Source organism: Marmota flaviventris, chromosome 5 (assembly GCF_047511675.1).
Source record: "Marmota flaviventris isolate mMarFla1 chromosome 5, mMarFla1.hap1, whole genome shotgun sequence".
In the NCBI taxonomy this organism is placed as follows: domain Eukaryota; kingdom Metazoa; phylum Chordata; class Mammalia; order Rodentia; family Sciuridae; genus Marmota; species Marmota flaviventris.
Genome location: NC_092502.1, coordinates 123,081,698 through 123,100,667, shown reverse-complemented (window position 1 = coordinate 123,100,667; position 18,970 = coordinate 123,081,698). Strand labels below are relative to the sequence as shown.

The window sequence follows — 18,970 nt, the reverse complement described above, 5'->3', positions numbered from 1 at the left end:
CATTTCTGGATAACTGGCAGGAAGAAGGGGGAACAACTTCCAACCTGCTGGTATGTTTTGTCACTTTAGCTGTGCCATGGTACCCAGATATTTGGCTAATCACATCTGGACATTTCTATAAAGGGTCTGTTTTGAAATAAGATTAGCATTTAAATCAATAGATTTTTGAGTAAAATAGATTACCCTCCACAGTGGGGAAGACTCATCCAGTCAGTTGAAGTCCTTAGGAAAAAAAGAGAGGTGTCCCAGAGGAGAGAGAATTCTGCCTGCAGACAACTTTTGTAGATGGATATAATCTCTTTATTTACTTATTTTTATGTGTTGAGGATCAAACCCAGTGCCTCATGCATTAGAGGCAAGCGATCAACCACTGAGCTACAACCCCAGCCCTGCCTATCTCTATCTTACCAGCCTATCCTGCAGATTTTGAACTTGCCAGCCTCATGACAATTAGTAGATTCCTTAAAATAAATCTCCCCATGTCCCTATATCTATATATAAATCTCTTCTATTGGTTCTGTTCCTTGGCTATTATAGTGAATAAATAGCTCAAGTAATTCTACTCTAAGCTCAGTCTGAGGCAGGAACCAGGAAGTAGAATATCTTCTTACTTTCTATTTGCATACATTTGATAGAATCATTTTTTTTTTTTTTGGTACTGGGTTTGAACTCAGGGGTACTCGACCACTGAGTCACATCCCCAGCCCTATTTTGTATTTTAATTAGAGACAAGGTCTTGCTTTAATTAAAGACAGGTCTTGTAGTTGCTTAGCACCTTGCTTTTGCTGAGGCTGGCTTTGAACTCTCAGCTTCCTGACCTGCTGGGATTACAGGTGTGTGCTACTGTGCCCAGCTAGAAACATGTTTAAACGTCTGCAAATACTATGATAATATATCAAACCAGTGTGGTATATCAGTGGTACAGAAACTGTAATAGCTTTTAGTCATTATTTTTATCAATCAATAAACACCAAAAGTACAACTACTGTGGTGTATGAAGAATTTTTATTCCATGAAGTTGACCAAATTATATTGTTATGGGTATGTACAAATGTTACAACAAATCGCACTATTATGTACAATTATAATGCACTAATAAAATTTTTTTGTTCTTTTTTAATGAACATAATACCTTTAGTTTTATTTATTTATTTTTATGTGGTGTTGAGGATCGAACCCAGTGCCTCACACATGTCAGGCAAGTGCTTTACCACTGAGCCACCCACCAGCCCAGAACTTTCCATTCTGGACGTTCTTAATATCAAAAATGGTCCCTACAGTTTTAAGTGATGAGAAGTCAATGAAAGATATTTTTAAATAAAAAATTTTTATTGCTTTTCCCCCACAGAATATGATACATTTTACTTAAAAACTTTATAAAATATAGATAAACAAAAAACAATAAAAAGGTGCACCCAGAGGTGATCAGTGTTCATAACTGTTAAACTTCCAGACCTTTTTCTATGCGTGTGTATAAACAAATATTTTTATAATTCTACATATTTAACTGTAACCCCCCCTTATAAACATCATTGTGACATTTATTACATATATACATCAGCATCATCATTTTAAATAGCTACATAGTATTGATAAGGAGATTTCATAATTTATCTCCTAACATTAGACAACTGTTTCTAATTTTTCCATTACATATAATAATGAGATGAACATCTCTGAGTGACTGACCACATTTGTCCAATTTTTTCATTGGGATTTTCCTTTGGAAGTGAGTCAAATGACATGAGGTCTTTTAAAAAATATATATATTTAAAAAATCTTATTTATTTATTCATTCATTTATGTGGTGCTGAGGATTGAACCCAGTGCCTCACACATGCAAGGCAAGCACTCAACCACTGAGCCCCGTTTTGAGGTTTTAGTATAAATTTCCCAAATTACTTTCAGAAAGTCTGCACCACTTTTACACCCATTATCTGTGTATAAGCATACGCTTTCCACATCTTTGTCAGGGTATTATTGTTATTTACCAAGTAGAAAGCATTATTTTTCCTTTCCTACTAATAAGGTTGAATTGTTTTTTTTAGATTTTTTTTTTTAGTTGTCAATGGATCTTTTATTTATTTATATGTGGCACCTCATACGTGCCAGGAAAGCGCTCTACCACCGAGCCACGACCCCAGCTCCCTCTCGGAGTTTGAGTTTTTTAAAACAGCTTTGAGGGATCACTTACATATCATAAAATTCAAGCAATGTCAATGTGCAATTCAATGATTTCAGTAAATGTACAGTGGCAACCAATACCACAATCCACTTCTAAAACATTTCTACCACCCCAGAAAGTTCCCCTATACCCATGGATAACCTCTGTTCTAGAAAACCACTGTTCTACTTTTTTTTTTTTTCCTATAATTTGTCCTTTATTGTGATTTCATACCAATGGAAACATACAAAGTGCAGTTATTTTGCAGTTGGCTTCTTTCAGTTGGCATAACGTTTCTGCGATTGTGTGTTGCAAATAAATCTGTCTAGAAGTCATTTGTTGCTAAACTTTTTTCTCCTCATGTTCATTTCCAGTTTTCTGTTACAAAGGCCCTTGCCTGTTTTTCTACTGGAGCATTAAAAGATTTTACAGGGAAGGGCTATAGTTTCAATTAAATAAAGAGAAATCTGGTACTTATTCTGATTTTATCTTTGCACTTCCAAATCTAGGATAATTAGTGAAAGTTTTGTGCATTAAATATTGGCTTTTATCTACAGTACAGGATTATAAATGATATGGCACTGAGGAGTAATTATTTATTTGAATCAAGTTTTCGTTTTCTCTCTTCAAGGAATATCATAAATTTCTAATGCTTTCTAAAAAGTCTTCAAGTTAGTCCTTTAAAGTTGATTTTCTTTAAGAGAATAAAAATATTTCCTTTCAGGAACAAGGTGGAATATAAATAAATAAATGTTGCCTTACTTTAATTCTGCTCTAGGTAACTTGTTTTCTTTATCAATGGCCCTTAAAACATTCCTCATCCCTAAGGTAGACAAAGACTACTATTTGAAAATTAAACAGCATTCTTTGAATTCTTTGTTATCTCTGTAGAGATTAATTAAAACAACAACAACAGCAACAACAAAATATTAATAGCTTGCAAAACCCATTGCCAGGTAAAAATTTTCTAGTCGGAAAAAAAAAATGTCCCTGGTACCAGGGATTGAACCCAGGGGCACTTAACTCTGAGCTACATCTCTAGCCAATTTTTTTTTTTTTAATTTTTTGACAGGGTCTCACTAAGTTACTGAGGCTGGCTTTGAACTTTCGATCCTCCTCCCTCAGCCTCCAGAGTCACTAGGATTACAGGCATGCACCAATGTACTCGGCAAAGATACAGTTCTTAAAGGTGGCAGAGAAATGTAAAGTTTGACACATTGAATAGGGAGCCTGAAACATTTCCGGATTACTCCTTCTTCAGCTTTCAAACATTTCCCTTCTTCCTAGAATGGTTTGTGTGTGATTTATTTTAATGCTAAAAAAGCTAAAGCTAGAGTTCCTCACATCTATGGGCTCCTTCCTAATTTGGGGCTCCTAATTTTATATGTTTTTCTTTAAAGAGGGAACTCCAAATTATATAAGCTTTGGGCTCCATAAAACCTGAATCTGTCCCTGTAATCAAAGCTCTCTGTAATCCATTTGAAGGTTTTCTACCTCATGGTTGAGTGCTGATATACTTCCACAAGATTTCTGTGCCATGATTTATCCTAGACATCTTTTTAGAAAAATTTGCTAGGCAAATGTCAAAGCAAGAACAAAAATGATTCACCTAGAATCCATCATCTCAAAAGTCACCTATTCATCTGTGGCACCTTCCAGGTTTGTCCACCTAATTTTAATGTGATTATAATTAACCTTGGATTTGAAAAAATATTATGCTGATAAACACGGCTCACTTTACAAAGTGAGCATCACTATCCTTTTTAAAATGTGTATGATGTGGCTTCATCATGGCACTCAACAGACAGGGAGGTGGGAACTTAAGTGATACCTAAGGAAGACGGTCGACTCAGTTGCAAAGGATGACAAACTGTGAGGGTCATGTCTGGCTTGTTCACCACTGTAAGCTCAGTGTTTAGTACAAGATCTGGCATGAAGTTAGTATTCAAATATTAACTGAGTGACTAACTTTGAATGTGACTGACCCAATATTTTTGGAGGGGAAGATGTATGGAATAAAATCCTAGATGATAGCAATTAACTTATCATTTTCTACTAAAGAAGAATCCTGTATAGTTAATTAAACAAGTGTAAACTGAGTGCCTAGATCACTTGGTATTGACAGAGAACCAAAGGAAGAAAAATCTGGAGAGTGAATGCCTTTTCACCCCTGTCCCAGGTCTGTACTACATGGTCTGAGGTCAATAAAGAGAATGGAGAAGTTTCCAATCTTTTAAAAAGACATAGCCTTATTTTACCTTTTCAGAAGAACTTGGAAATCAATAAAAATTATGTTGGGGAAAAAAAAGTAATTTTACTTAGGGATGTCAAAAATTTAGAGGCCTTTTTTGGCTTAAGGGACTCTGGAAAATGATGACACCAACATTTTGCTAGAAACAGGACCAAGCATATCTGCAGTGTCATAGTCATTGAGAAGTCTGACCCTGCAAAAGATGGAACCTAAGGTTTTCTTGTCCTGGGGCCAGAGCAAGGAGACAATAGCATTTCCCAGCAAAAATTAAGTAAACAAAATCCCAGAAATATTTTTCTTTCAAATAATACTGATTTAATTTCTACTTTCCTATGAAAAAACAAATTACATTTCAGAGAATACTATTTAGGTTAAGAGGTTCCCATCAGCGCTGTTTTGCAATATGTGTTTACATAATCTGAAGTGAAATGGCAGTTAAGTATAAAACTGGGGCCAGTCAGGTCAGTTTGGGTGCATTAAGAGGATTAATTTTATTTTGGATTACAAACTAATGTCACATTCTACTGTTTAAGTGTCAACTAGATTTGAATTTGGTTTTGGACATTCCAATTGGGATGAATCTGAGAAAAAAACAAAGTCTGGGGACGTGGCTCAGTGGTAGACTGCTGGCTAGCATGTGCAAGGCCCTGGGTTTGATCCATTCCCCAAAGCACAAAATAAAACCAAAAACAGAACAACTACCAGATTTTAAAAAGCAACAGGTCAGTGATTTGTAAAGAAAATATATAGCATCAATATTTCCTGCTGTTATCAACGGCTCAAACATTTGAGATTATGAATACTGACATTTAAACATGTGAAATTTCTGGAGAAAAGTGTGTGTGTGTGTGTGTGTGTGTTGGGAATCGAACCCAGGGCCTCACACGTGGTACATAACTGCTCTACCACTGAGTTACATGCCCAGCCTGACAGAAAATTATATAGAATGTTTTTGTTTGTACCACCCAATATGTTTCTAATTATTTCCCCTATTAATCATTTGGCTTTGCTGTGCATGACTCACAGGAGTGAATAACAGACTGTGCTAAGAACGCAAAAAGTAACAGCATGAAGAAGCAGTTAAACACATCTTGTAAAACTTGACTTAGAGGAAATTTATCCAAGTTAAAGCAAATATACTTAACATATGATTCCGTTTGCTGGCAAACATATCAAATATTTAAAATTTTGGGGGCTGGGATTGTGGCTCAGTGGTAGAGCACTCGCCTAGCACAGGTGGGACCTGGGTTCGATCCTCAGCACCACACAAAAATAAAGGCATTGTGTTGTGTCCATCTACACCTAAAAAATAAATATTAAAAAAATTTAAATTTTGGACAGTTATTAGGAGAAGCTTGACAATGGGCCCTGTTGCTTCATAATTCAGCTTGCTTTACCAACCCACCCTAGGATGCCCACCAAAGGTGCTCAGCATGAACTGTCTTGCAACATTCATTATTGTGAACACAGGTCCTTTACTAGATTGAAAGTTCCTTTAGAACACGAATGATGTCTTATACACCTCTGTCTCCTCCAAAGCACAGAACATTGTAGTTTATTCAATATTTATGGAAATGAGTATATCAAAACACAAAAAATTCTACCAGTGAACTCCAAAGAGAAACAAAAAAGTGTACTACTAGACTTTACATAGTATTTACAAAATATACTTATTGTATATAAAGCATTTCCATATAATATAGTCTCTTTTTTTGGATAAATTTATTTTGTACTCCCATGAGTTTTTGGATTTGCTCATGAAATTGATTTCAGATGATCATCCACAGGTATCAAACTTAGTTACATTTTCTTTGTCCTTTCTAATTTAGTATTGGCATATGCCACATATTCTTCCACAGAATTTCTAAGGAAGACCTCTCTAAAGAAACCATTTTAAATTTTATAGTGTCCTTCAGTTGTATGTTAAAAAAGCTACCTTCAAAGCAGCTAAAGTTAACCTCATCTGAGCAAAAAGTGAAAGAAACTTAATTAGAAAATTCAAAGAGATGATAGACAGTAGAGAAAAATCTCAAATTAATTGTCATGTGATCCTAATGATTTCATATCTTGTTATGCTAATGTGTGAGCCAGGACACACACATTCAAATACAAAGAGTTTAACCATGCCAATAACAGGCCAAAGGAGATAGTCTCTTATGCCATTAAGCATATATCTAACAGGATTTTAGAAATTGTCATATTTCCTTTGTCCATTAAGTGGGCAAAACACATCAAATCATTTTTGCATGTGTTAAAGCATTCAAGTACATTTTCGAAAAGAGGCAATGAAAACTTTATCTCTAAAGTTCATAAAGAGAAGGGAAGTAATTAGGAATAAATAGGGATTGAGCCTAGAAGATCTCTCTAGTGTTGTTGCATCTTATATCTCTTAACTGAGTAAGTCATATAAATCCAGAGGCTCTCAAGCAGAGTCATTTCTTCATTCCTTATACTTGGAGAGGTTAACACAGGAATTGAGACATCTAATACAGAATTTTCCAATTGACCTAATTTTTACCAGCAGTTTCTGCTACCAAAAACTTTGAGACTATCTCCATAATAAATGTAACTAAGTTTAAAAGCCTATTAGCTGCATATGTTAAGGTATGTAGAAATGAACTGACATAATGTCTGAGATTGACTATAAAAATATTTCAGTAGAAAAGAACAAAAAGGACAGGTGAAGCAAAAGCAGCTAAGCCTTGCAATTACTAAACTCTGGGTATGGACGTGTAGGTGTGTACCATATTATTCTATTTTTATGTGTGTTTGAGAATTTTAATAATGAGACTTTTAAAAAAGCTTCAGGAATTATAAATTATCATTAATATAGACATATGGGTCAATGAATAGAATGGAAAACTTTGCTTAAAGAAATTAAGGCTGGTCTTAAATCTGGAGCTCCTTACTAGGCATACAATATGATTTTACCCATATTTTGCAGGGAAGGAAATAATACAAATCTACGCATTATCCTGGAATGTGAAATCTTTATCAACACATTTATGAATTTTAGCCTAAAATCAGAGAAAAAAGATTCTTAATTCTAAGAATCCAGATTTCTTAATCTTTTTTTTTTTTGGATGTAAGTTTTTCTTATGGGGATTGAACTCTGCCTGGCCAGACTTCAGACTCCTTTTGGAAGTCATGTTTTAAACAGAATGAATCCTTCTCTGTGGTAGAGAAACCACTTTCACTCCCAGAGGAGTCAAGATATGCTGGGCAGAGCCTTACCTTCCCAGGCCTCTTCTCCATTTCCTTTTCTCCCCTGCATGGCCTCATATGCCTCTCTCTGCCCATGCTTTCCCCATTGGGCCTGTCATGACAGCCTCTGCAATTCAGGGATCCAAAAAGCAGAAGGGTCCCCTGAGTCTATGGGGACAATCATTCTTGCTCCAATGCAAAACCTGGTTTGGGCAACTATAATTTCAACCTACAAAACTGAAAATGAGTTAGAAATAAAGGAGGAGTCAGACACGCTACAAACTCTCCTAATTCATTTTGCATAATTTTCTGATTATGAGGCTCATACTAACACTGTTTTAAATTTTTGCCCTTCAAACAGAGATTAAAGATTCAGTTAAGAATTCATTCTATTAACACTGATGCCATGGAAGCATTTTTTTTTTTTTTTAAATGAGGTATTTGGTTTACAGTCCCAAATGGTAGAAGTTTAAGCCTATAGACATACTCTAGAAAATGAAAATGAAATTGAGTACATGGAAACATAAAGCAGAAACAGGATCTAGTAATATGCTAGCAAATGCTGTGAAACCCTGAGAATCCTTATTATAGCTAAAATAAATCCACCTACCTTATATTTCTAAGCAGGACACCCTATGATTTTTTTCCTATATATCTACTTAAAAAAGACAAATGAGAATGAAGAGGTAAGTGAATATGATAAAGGTAAAGAGACTATTCATTCTTATTGATCCTTTTCCCACTCTAATAAAAAATACTTAGTAATAGACCTTTGCTTTCAAATTATTTTAGAAAAACATTTAGAATTACAGCAGCAACAGCATTTACAAGTGAGTTTATGTAGAACTATTGTCAAGGCTCAAAATACCATGAAAGATCTTAAGAAAACAGTTTTCACATAAAAAACTGCACAATCAGGTTAGCCAGACCCAAAATGATGATGAAAATATGAAAAATTAACTTAGGCCATGTCAGACGTTCTTCTTGGTGGAGGGAAATTATATAGATGAGAGATGGATATATGAATACAAAGGCCAGACCGCAAGCTGCTCCTGAATATCTGTAAAATAAAAGCTTTGGGGATTAATATTCACCTTACATTTTGCTTTTTCTGTTTTATAATTAAGGCAAATACAGTAAACTTTAAATCTTCCTCAGTCTCATATTGTGACAAAATTACTTTGATTCTTTTATTGCTGACATTGGGCTTAAACTTATTTTACTTGTTAATAAAAACAATTATTTCCTGCTCATCTTTATAACATCTGCTTGACAAAGGGTTTTTATTCATCCCTCAAATCTCCATAGTTCCTCTGTGCCTCAGTGATTGTAGCTACTTCCTCAGAAACATCTGGAGACAGGCTTCCCATCTTTGATCTTTATAAACTAATTACACATTTTGAGTTTGTGAGGGACTGCTAGAATCTGCTTAAGAGTGAAAACAGATGAGTGCCACTGTGGCATTTAGCATAATTATCAAAGATATTAACAAAAATATCTAAACATGAGATTGTGACAGAAAAACAGGCATTTTCCTCTCTCTTTCCCAGTTTTCTTTAGGAATGGCTTAATAGAAACTTAAGAGACCAATACATTCAATATGTATCAGGCTAATAATCTCCTCTAGTTTCTTTTTCTCCCTACACCTGTTTTATTTAAAATAAGACTAAGTATTTCTTTTTTTTTTTTAGATAGAGAGAGGGGAGAAAAAGAAAGAGAGAGAGAGAGAGAGAGAGAGAGAGAGAGAGAGAGAGAGAGAGAGAGAGAGAATTTTTTTTTTAATATTTATTTTTTAGTTTTCAGCAGACACAACATCTTTGTATGTGGTGCTGAGGATCGAACCCGAGCCGCATGCATGCCAGGCGAGCATGCTACCGCTTGAGCCACATACCTGCCCCAAGTATTTCTTTTTGTATAATGGCAAATGGCTCAAATAATGCTGTTCATGAATCATTGATTGTTACTTTTTTAGATAAGGGCTTTCAAAAAAGCGACTCAGCTCTGCTGTCTGTATTAAGGAAGAGAAATCAGATCATTCTGAACCAGTTTAACATGAGAATCTGAGGTCACAATTTTATTTCCACCCTGCTCAACCTGTCACAACTTTTTAGGGAAAGGATATTAAGGATAGAGTCTCCTCTGGGACCTGAACTCTTACTTTTTGACTAAAATGGACACTGACATGTTTTTGAATAGATGCATTAAGGAAGTTGACATATAAAGGACCTCCTGGGCAGTCACAAGAATTTATGTATTATACAGTAAAAATACCTTTTTTGGGGGTTGAAAAATAAAGGAAATACAGTGGGAAGCTTTAGGGATAATGGGGCTTCTACAGTCTATTCTCCACCAGGAATAAACAGAAATGAAGTTTAATGAGCACCTTAACTGATACCAGGGAACTACATTTGAATGCTACCAATTTTAAAAATTAATAGAATTAGATACAATTAAAACAACAATGACAACGACTGTGACAATGACAACAACATCAGGAAAAGCCTAAAAATAAAGGCCAATGCACCAAAACGGTACAGGCAGTACCTTATGATCCCTCCTATGTTTGGGTAGAAACAGGCCATGATCACTCCAGCTCCCACAATAATTAGATTAAGAATCAGCACGTGGAAAATGCTACAAGGTGAGAAGAGAATTAAAAGGAAAAACAACATATATATAAATAAGCAAATTGTAACCACTAACATAAGAACAAAATTCATTCTTAACATCTTTAAAATGAATTGTCAATAAGATCACAGCAAAAATAAAAGGCAAACAATAGTACTCACTGCTGGTCACAAGACAGTGAAATTGGCCCTTTAATGCAATTACATAAATAGGCCAAATTCTATAGGTGCAAACTGGTAGCATGTATCAGAATTCACATTCTTTGATCTATCATTCCATTTGGAATATCTTAAGAAAATAATCAAAACCATGAAAAAAGCTATTAAAAATGTAAGGCAACAATTTACCTGACAGAATATAGTAACAATTATTAAAAATCACATCATTATTACCTAGATGATTTAAAAAATTACCTAACCAATTTGAAAAAGAGCTAGCTAGATTTTCACTACAGAAGAAAATCCAAAAATATTTGAAAAAATATTAGATGTAAACACTCTGGAAAAGCAGTAATGATGGATAGTATTAGGATTTAGAATTTCACATAATGTTTCCTCTTTTCTATACTTCAATTGTTTGTAAAATGTTTACCTTAACATTTATAATAGAAAAATTTTATATATTAAGGGAAAGGCATTATATATGGACAAGTATTTATTTTTCAGATTTATCTAAAGCTATTCAATATTTACCATGAATAGAATTTTTACTAAATACTTTAGCTAGATATTAACAATTCAAGGTTGGGAATTAATTTTGGAAACAAATAACAATAAATGTACATAAACACTGATGCCAAGGAAATAAATACTTCCCCCCAAAATGATTCTCGGAAGCCTAATGTACATATCAAAGCAACATTCTGGACCAAATCATCAGAGATTAATTAATCTCAGATAAAGATTACAGAGAACTAAAAATAAGGAAAATCCCTTATGCAAATAAGTGGTCAGTCATATATCTTGATAAATTACGAAGATATTAGGCTTCAAGATCTTACTATTTGTTTAGGAACTCAAATCTTAAAATTGCTTCAGGGCTTTGAGACCTGGCGGGGCCTTTGTTATTTCTGTATTGTAAAAGGAAATGACTTTCTATATTTTCCAAAGTGGTAGTTCTTAAAGTGTGATCATGAAGTTCAGGGCTTCCCAATATCCTTTCAGGTAGTCCCTGGGTAAAAATTTTTTCATACTACAAGATGTTATTTGCTTTGCAAAGATAATGGTGGTTCAAAATGCTGGCCCCTTAGCATGGGTATAGGTAACTGTACCTATCTGTAATTTGTATTCTTTATGCCAAATACTGTGGGGAGAGAGGAGAAAGAAAGAAAAAGAAAAAAAATTATTAAAAAATGCTGTTGAGGGTTGGGGTGCAGTTCAGTGACAGAACATGTGTTGAGCATGTGCAAGGACCTGGGTTTGAACTCCAGTCTGAAAACAACAGAAAAAATTCATGCTTTGAATATACATCTTTTTAATATTCTATTGAGCAAATGGGAATTACATAATAGAGCATATCTCCTATATACTGAAGTAAAATGGCTGTTCTTGGGAAAAAGTGCTTGAGCAGTAGAACTGGAAGCCAAACTAGCTGTTTTTCCCAAATACTGCTATTTTTACTTGATATGCAGACAATGATGGTCATCCAAACTTGGGTGTTTTTTTGTGTGTGTGTGTGGGTGTGTGGGGGGGCTGCTGTTGGTGCATGCCTGTAATCTCAGCTACTCAGGAGATTGAGGCAGGAGGATTGTAAGTCTGAAGCCAGACTAGGCAATTCAGCAAGACCCTGTCTCAAAGTGAAAAATATAAAAGGGGCTGGGGATATAGTACAGTGGTAAGCACCCTGGCTTTAATCCCCAGTACTGTAAAAACAAAAACAAACTTCGGTGTTTGACAGACATTTTCTTTAAAATAAATGATGAGCTTATCACTTTAGGAAACAACCTGCAGTATTTATTGCCAATGACAGCATGTGAGCTTTCAAATAAAAACTATAATTTTGAAGAACTTGCGAGTTTCCCAAAACTTAAAAGAATTTCATGATGAAATTATTGATAATAATGAATGTGGGTTTTGGGAGATCTGCAGAACTCAGTGAACCAATATTGACCATTCATGATGGATAAAAGAACCAATGTACAAGAAACACCAATAGATTTTAATGTGATTAAATTCCTGATTATACATTGCAACTATAACAAACTACCACTTGTCAAAGTTTTGACATAGTATCAAAGAATATCTGCCATTGTCTGAAAAGGCTATTAAAAATACCCCTTCTTGCTGGGTGCGGTTGAACATGCTTGTTATCTCAGCTGCTTGGGAAACTGAGGTAGGAGGGTCACAAGTTTAAGGCCAGCCTCAGCAACTTAGCAACACCCTCAGCAACTTAGTGAGACCCTGTCTCAACATTAAAAAAATTAAAAAGGCTGGGTAGGTAGCTGTGGTAGAGTGTCTCTGGGTTTAATCCCTAGGAATGCAAAGCCCCCCCAAAACAAAACAACAGCAACAAAAAATCCACACTCCCCCAAAGAACCCCACCCCACCCCCCAAAAAACCCTAGAGTTTTCAAGTATATTTATGTGAGGCTGGATTTTTCTTCACATATTTAAATGAAATCAATATATTATAACAGACAATGCGGAAACGAAAGGGAATCCAATTGTCCACTAGAGAAGCAGACATTAAAGAGTTTTAAAATGTTAAAAAAAAATTGGAAGTAGTTATATTTTGAAAAAATGTTATTAATGCTAACAAATAATGGTTATTATTATTATTATTATTTGAGGCAGGGTATCTCTGCATTGCTTATGTTGACCAGGCTGGCCTCGAATTCAAGATTCTCCTGCCTCAGCCTTCCAAATAGCTGGGACTACAGGTGGTCACCACTGCACCTGGCCTTATTGATTTTTAAGGAAATTAACAAATACTTTAAAATTCTTAAATCTTAATTTTTCATATGTTAAATATTGATAGATATACCTGCAAAAACTAAAGCTCCTGGGGGTCCTCAATAAATTTTAACAGCATAAAGAGGTTCTGAGACCAAAAAGTATGCTCCCAAGTATGCAGAGGCTGCAGCGTACTTGTAACTGTAGGATAAATGATAGTGTGTTTTTGGTGACAGGGGAAGAAATATAATGTGAACACGAAAGGGAAATCCCAGACATTTTGCAAGAAGAAAAAACAGTCTAACAGCCACCATTCTGCAAAATAATGGCAGAAAACAGGAGTAATGCATTTGTCCAGAATTTGTTCATCCATAAATTCACAAAATTTATTTTATGTTGGTGAATATAAATACAGCACAGAGAATAAACACAACAGGAGTCTTATATTTACTGAACTCCAGTCTTCTAGATTAGTAATGTTAGGAATGCAGTTTGTTTCTACTATCAATCTTAGAGATCTGGTAACTCTTTTTTTCTCTTTTCTTTCAGTGCTGGGATAGAACCCAGGGCCTCATGCATGCTAGGCAAGTACTCTACCACTGAGTTACGCCCCCCTACCCCTGAGACCTGATAACTCTTGACTTTTGCTTTGCTTTTAAACCAACATATTTATAGATATAATTACTTACCGAGGGAACAGACTACATAAAGTTTATTTCCAACAAGAAGTGGCTAAGATCACTTATTCAGTTTGTCGTGGTAAAATGCAATTTTCCCCAAATTTTAAAGTTTTCTTCCTTTAAGATAATTTACTCCCAATAAAATAGGACTAGGTACTTTTCACTAAGACAAACCTAAAATAAAACAACATAAGCCTGGTGTGGTAATTACAGGTGCACACACCTGTAAGCCCAGGGGCTCAGGAGGCAGGAGGATCACAAGTTTGAGGCCAGCCTTGACAATTTAGCAAGACTGTTTCAAAATAAATAAAAAGGACTGAGGATGTAGCTCAATGATAAAAATCCCCTGAGCTTGATCCCTAGTATTGCAAAAAGAAAATAACAACAACAATGAAAAACCAAAGTAAGAGTAGGAAGGAGTTAATCAGGGATCCACAAGAAGACTTCATGGAAACCCTTAAACCATACATGGAAACTTCTCTTGGATAAGGGTAACAAGCTTAGCTTTAAACTGATTTTCAAAGGGACTCACAATTCCCCCATATCCAACAGGAGATTAAAATTTACCACTGTAATTTAAACTTGTCATATATCAAGTAAGAAATACACTCATATATCTCATCTTCAATTCTAAACGTCTGATCATTTATGTCAAAAATGCACAAATGTTAATAATACACAAGTAAGTATCAATGACCAATAATTCACGTAACATTGTTGCTTCTCATTTGCACACATGACAACACAGGTATGACGTATTTTGTGCTTCTTAGCAATATGTAAAATAATAGCAACTAAGTCATAAGATATATATAACTGATATCAGTTAATTAGCTATACTGGAAGGAATGAACCTAAATCTATTCTGGACAAGGGAGTGGCTTCTATATTTAAAGCTCTTCTGGGAAAGGGACACCAATGATCTATCCTTAGTAACCATTTCATTAGGCAAATTTTTATAGCAAAAGGATCAGTCACACTTTAAACTGACCTGTTTGCATAGTCATTTGTTGCTTGGCACATCCTGCTGGTCAAGAGAAGAGTCCTTACCTAGGATAAATGTCACCGAAGATATGGCCCAATAGCTGGACACGAGCCAAGTAGCCTAAGAGCGGGTACACAGTCATCATCTGGAACAGCAGGAATATCCTTGCAATGAAGGACAGGGTGTCACTGCTAGGGAAGTTGTCTAAAAAATTCTAACCCAAGAAAGATAATGAGGTAATGTTAAAACTCAAATTCAGTACATACAAATTCATAAAATGGATAGTCTTATGCTTATTTTGAACACAGGTACTACTCAAATTGTGGACTGTGAACTGGTGCCCATCCACAAACTGCTCCTTAGCTATTTTTCAATGAGGAAAGTACAAATATTGAAAGTAAATGCTGAGAAACTCTTACAGAAGTTAAGATACTGCCATATATTTACTCTTTTATAAAAGTATCAGTCTGCAATTGCTTTGAATTTAAAACAAAAACAAAAAACTTGTTATTTACCATAGATGGATCAAGAAGCACTGCTTTCTATAAGGTCCAAACACAATACCTAAATCAGTTTTTAATATATTTAAATGGCAAATTAAATTCAACACTGTTTTAGCTTTCTTGCTTTTCCTCCTCTGAAGTACTGTAGTGCTTTCATAGTAAAGATTATAGAATAAGGTGAGAGTATATCTATCATCTAGTACCACCACTGTTTACAGTATAACATTAAGTAAAAAAATAATTTATTTCTACAATGTTTCATAACCCCTTTAGTTTGATATCTTAAAAAAATTAGTCACTCAATTTAAAACATTTTTCCTTTCAAATACAAATACCACAAATATCCCTATTCCCAAGGGAGTAGGCTTTGTATGGGATTGTTCATATCTGGGAATTCAGCAAATATCTGCCTGCCAAAGAACTTCTGGAATCAAAGAAATCAAGAGAATAAGAACATTTCAAACTATTATAACAGCAGTAACCTCTTCCTCTTAGAGAGATGAGAATAGTACTTAACATTATTCTGCTGAAATAAATTTTATAATTCAGTTGTAATAAATCATTGTATACACCACTATATTCTACTGGAGGAATATCTTTTGACTAGAAAGGAACCATGAAAAGCTGTTTTTTGTTTTTTCTTTCTTTTTTTTTAATGAAAAATTCTGTAGTCACAATAAAAAGTAGACTATTCCTAGCTAGGAGCAGTGTTACAAGCCTGTAATCCTAGTGACTTGGGTGGCAGAGGCAGGAGGATCGGGAGTTCAAATCCAGACTCAGCAAAAGCAAGGTGTTAAGCAACTCAGTGAGACCCTATCCCTAAAATAAAATACAGAATATGGCTGGGGATGTGGCTCAGTGGTCAAGTCCCCCTGAGATCAATCCCTGGTATCCCCGTCCTCCCAAAAAAGAGTATACTATTCCTAAATTTTTGATGGATTAAATCGAAGAAAATATTACTTATGGTAACCTTTTAGTGAAAGATTTTTTTTCTATTTTTTTTTCTGTCTTTTTAAGCAGCCAAATAGTCTGTCTTTGTTTTCAGTAGCAACTCAGTATCTAAATGAGTCAGATCTATCATTAGAGATTATGAACTCAGAACAGTTTATCCAGGGCATTTTAAGATCTGAGTTTGGAAAACAAGGCAGGTCAGGGGATTCTCTGTAGAGATTTTATAAATTCATAACAATAACTGTAACTATTCTCCACACAATGGTAAATAATATACATCATATAAGCCATTTATTTGAATACCACAAGGTGCCTGGTATCTAGTATGTTATTTCAGACAGAGTATGTACACTATCTAATGGAAAAGGAAATTGAAGCTCATAAAAGATTGGGAAAGGTGTCCAAATTCCTACACTTTGCGGGTATGGTGGAAATGGTATTCAAACCTAGGTCTGTCTGATATTATATCTTGTTACTATAGCATAGTGCCTACAATCATAAACAAAAGTATAAGGAATCACACAAAGAGGGCACACAGTGCCTTACCTGCTCAATACAATCTTTGGATAATGGTGGTGAAGGAAATGAAGCAAAAACCAGGACTCCAATATAGAGATAAGTTAATGTCACCAGCATGTAAGCAATGCACAAGTCCCTCACCTGTAAATATAAAAAATTGCCACAATATGAAGAAATTTACAGCAAGTCTACTTGTCTTTTTAAAAAATATTTATTTTTTAATTGTAGGTGGGCACAGTATCCTTATTTTACTTACTTATTTTTATGTGGTGCTGAGGATCAAACCCAGGGCCACGTAAGCGCAAGTGCTCTACCGCTGAGCCACCACCCCAGCCCTACAGCAAGTCTACTTAGAAGACTGACAGGGCTGGGTTTGTGGCTCAGTTGTAGAGTGCTGGTCTAGCATTCATGAGGCACAGGGTTCGATCCTCAGCACCACATAAAAATAAAAAGAAGATATTGTGTCCATCTAAAAAAAACTAAAAATAAACATTAAAAAAAGACTGACAAATAAATACAAAATATCTCTTTTACCTGTGTATGTCTGTGTATACTTTCTAGGTACCCAATCTGTTCATACAAAGTAGTTAAAACAAAATCCACATGCTTTAAAATTAGTCTGCCAATTTTTTTTTCTTTTTCTTTTTTTTTACTAGAATGGAGTATGTAGACTAAGCTGCCTGTTGGCAGACTCAGGAAAATTAACAAACTGTTGCTTAACATAATTTAAATCCTGACTTAATTTCAATAGACAATTCATCAAATTATAAAATATTTAACTACAATGATACAGCTAAGGGATAATAATAAAGTAAGTATAAGTCATCTTCATTATGAGCTGCAAAAATTTAAAAGTTCTTTCTTTAGTAAATTAACTTATATACATCAAAGCATGCTTTGATCACAAGAGTGGTACATATTAAAATATATTCAATAAAGAAGGAACGCTAGTTAAAGAGCAGACAATAAGTATTAAAGACAAGCTTAATAAACCTAAACAGTAAACAAAGAAAATCAAAAGGCAGCTGTTCAAACAGCTGCACAGTGTTATTACTGGAATCAGCAAACAAACACAGAACATTAAATTAAGTGGATTGCTTTCTTCCACTGCTGTTCCCACCCTCCCAATTTCCTCTCCTCATGCAAAGTAAAAAGCTCCAAGATATTTAATATAGCCAGCTGTCAGATCCAAACAGAACAGATTCCACCGCTTGAAAATTGTCTCCATCACCACTAAAGTTACAGCCAAACAATTTAGCACAACTAAAATGTGGCAGTAAGCCTATTCATTTTTCATTTTAAACAAATTACTTTGAAAGCTAAGAAAATAAATTAGAAAAAATATATACAACTTTTTTTTTTTTTTTTTTTAGTTTATAACACAGTAAGAATATTTGAATATTTGGAATCAAGGAACATTCAGATTTTCTGGCTAACTCTTCTCAAGTGGGTGAAATTGTAGTAGTGGAGTTTTTATGAACTTGAACTTTGATAAGCTCAGTTAAAAAACAAGTAACAAGCTATGAGAAATCTTATGGTTAGGAGGTAAATTGACAAAGAGCTTGAAAACATACCAGAAATTTCATATGCTAAAATAGATGTTGGAAAGGTCTAGGGAGCTGAAGGCTTATGCAGATTAGTCCCAGGCCTCTCGAAGAGCTTATTGTTCAGGGTTGAAGAAGGGGAAGATGACTAAACCTCTAGGAAGGGGTGCCGAAAGTCTTCCCTCTGTAGTTTATGCAGCTAAAGGGCCTATGGCATAGTTACCTCTAGGGTTGCCTCAAGCTCTGGTGTGGGATAAACAGGAATGAACCAGGCAACACCTATTTTCATATTTAAGGGTAGTACTCTCCCATTCTGACTTCTGAAAGTCATTTCATGCTCAACTTACTTGATACCATTCAAGAACAGAAGTAGCCTTATAAAAAAAAAATCTTGGGAGGCAAGACAGCTATGCCAGAGAGAGAGGTATGCATATAAAAAGAGGGACAGCCATCAATTTACATATGACTGATTACCACACTTCCTGCAAAAAAATAATAAAAAAAAAAAGGGTATCTAGTATGGAATATACTAGTACACTAGTATATTTTAAGTCTAAGATGCTTCCTCATAGAACAGTTTCCCCTTCTGCTTCTGTTTTTTTTTTTAATTAAAAAAATAAAAATTGACACACAGATTGTAAATATTTATGG

The 18,970-nt window shown here is 34.8% G+C and overlaps 1 protein-coding gene across 3 annotated transcripts in view; it reads right to left on the bottom strand.

Moving 5' to 3' along the window:
* Positions 1 to 1,310: 1,310 nt before the first annotated feature.
* The window catches only part of Slc38a9 (solute carrier family 38 member 9), a 112,701-nt gene continuing 95,041 nt past the window's right edge, over positions 1,311 to 18,970 (bottom strand). For all 3 annotated transcript variants that reach the window (XM_027938090.3, XM_071612602.1, XM_071612603.1), the window contains 4 exons: positions 16,803 to 16,916; positions 14,868 to 15,016; positions 10,164 to 10,253; positions 1,311 to 8,679 (listed from right to left, as the gene is read on the bottom strand). In XM_027938090.3, coding sequence (XP_027793891.1) covers positions 8,514 to 8,679; positions 10,164 to 10,253; positions 14,868 to 15,016; positions 16,803 to 16,916 — 519 coding nt within the window. In that variant the 3' untranslated portion in view covers positions 1,311 to 8,513. The remainder of the gene's footprint in view (positions 8,680 to 10,163; positions 10,254 to 14,867; positions 15,017 to 16,802; positions 16,917 to 18,970) is intronic.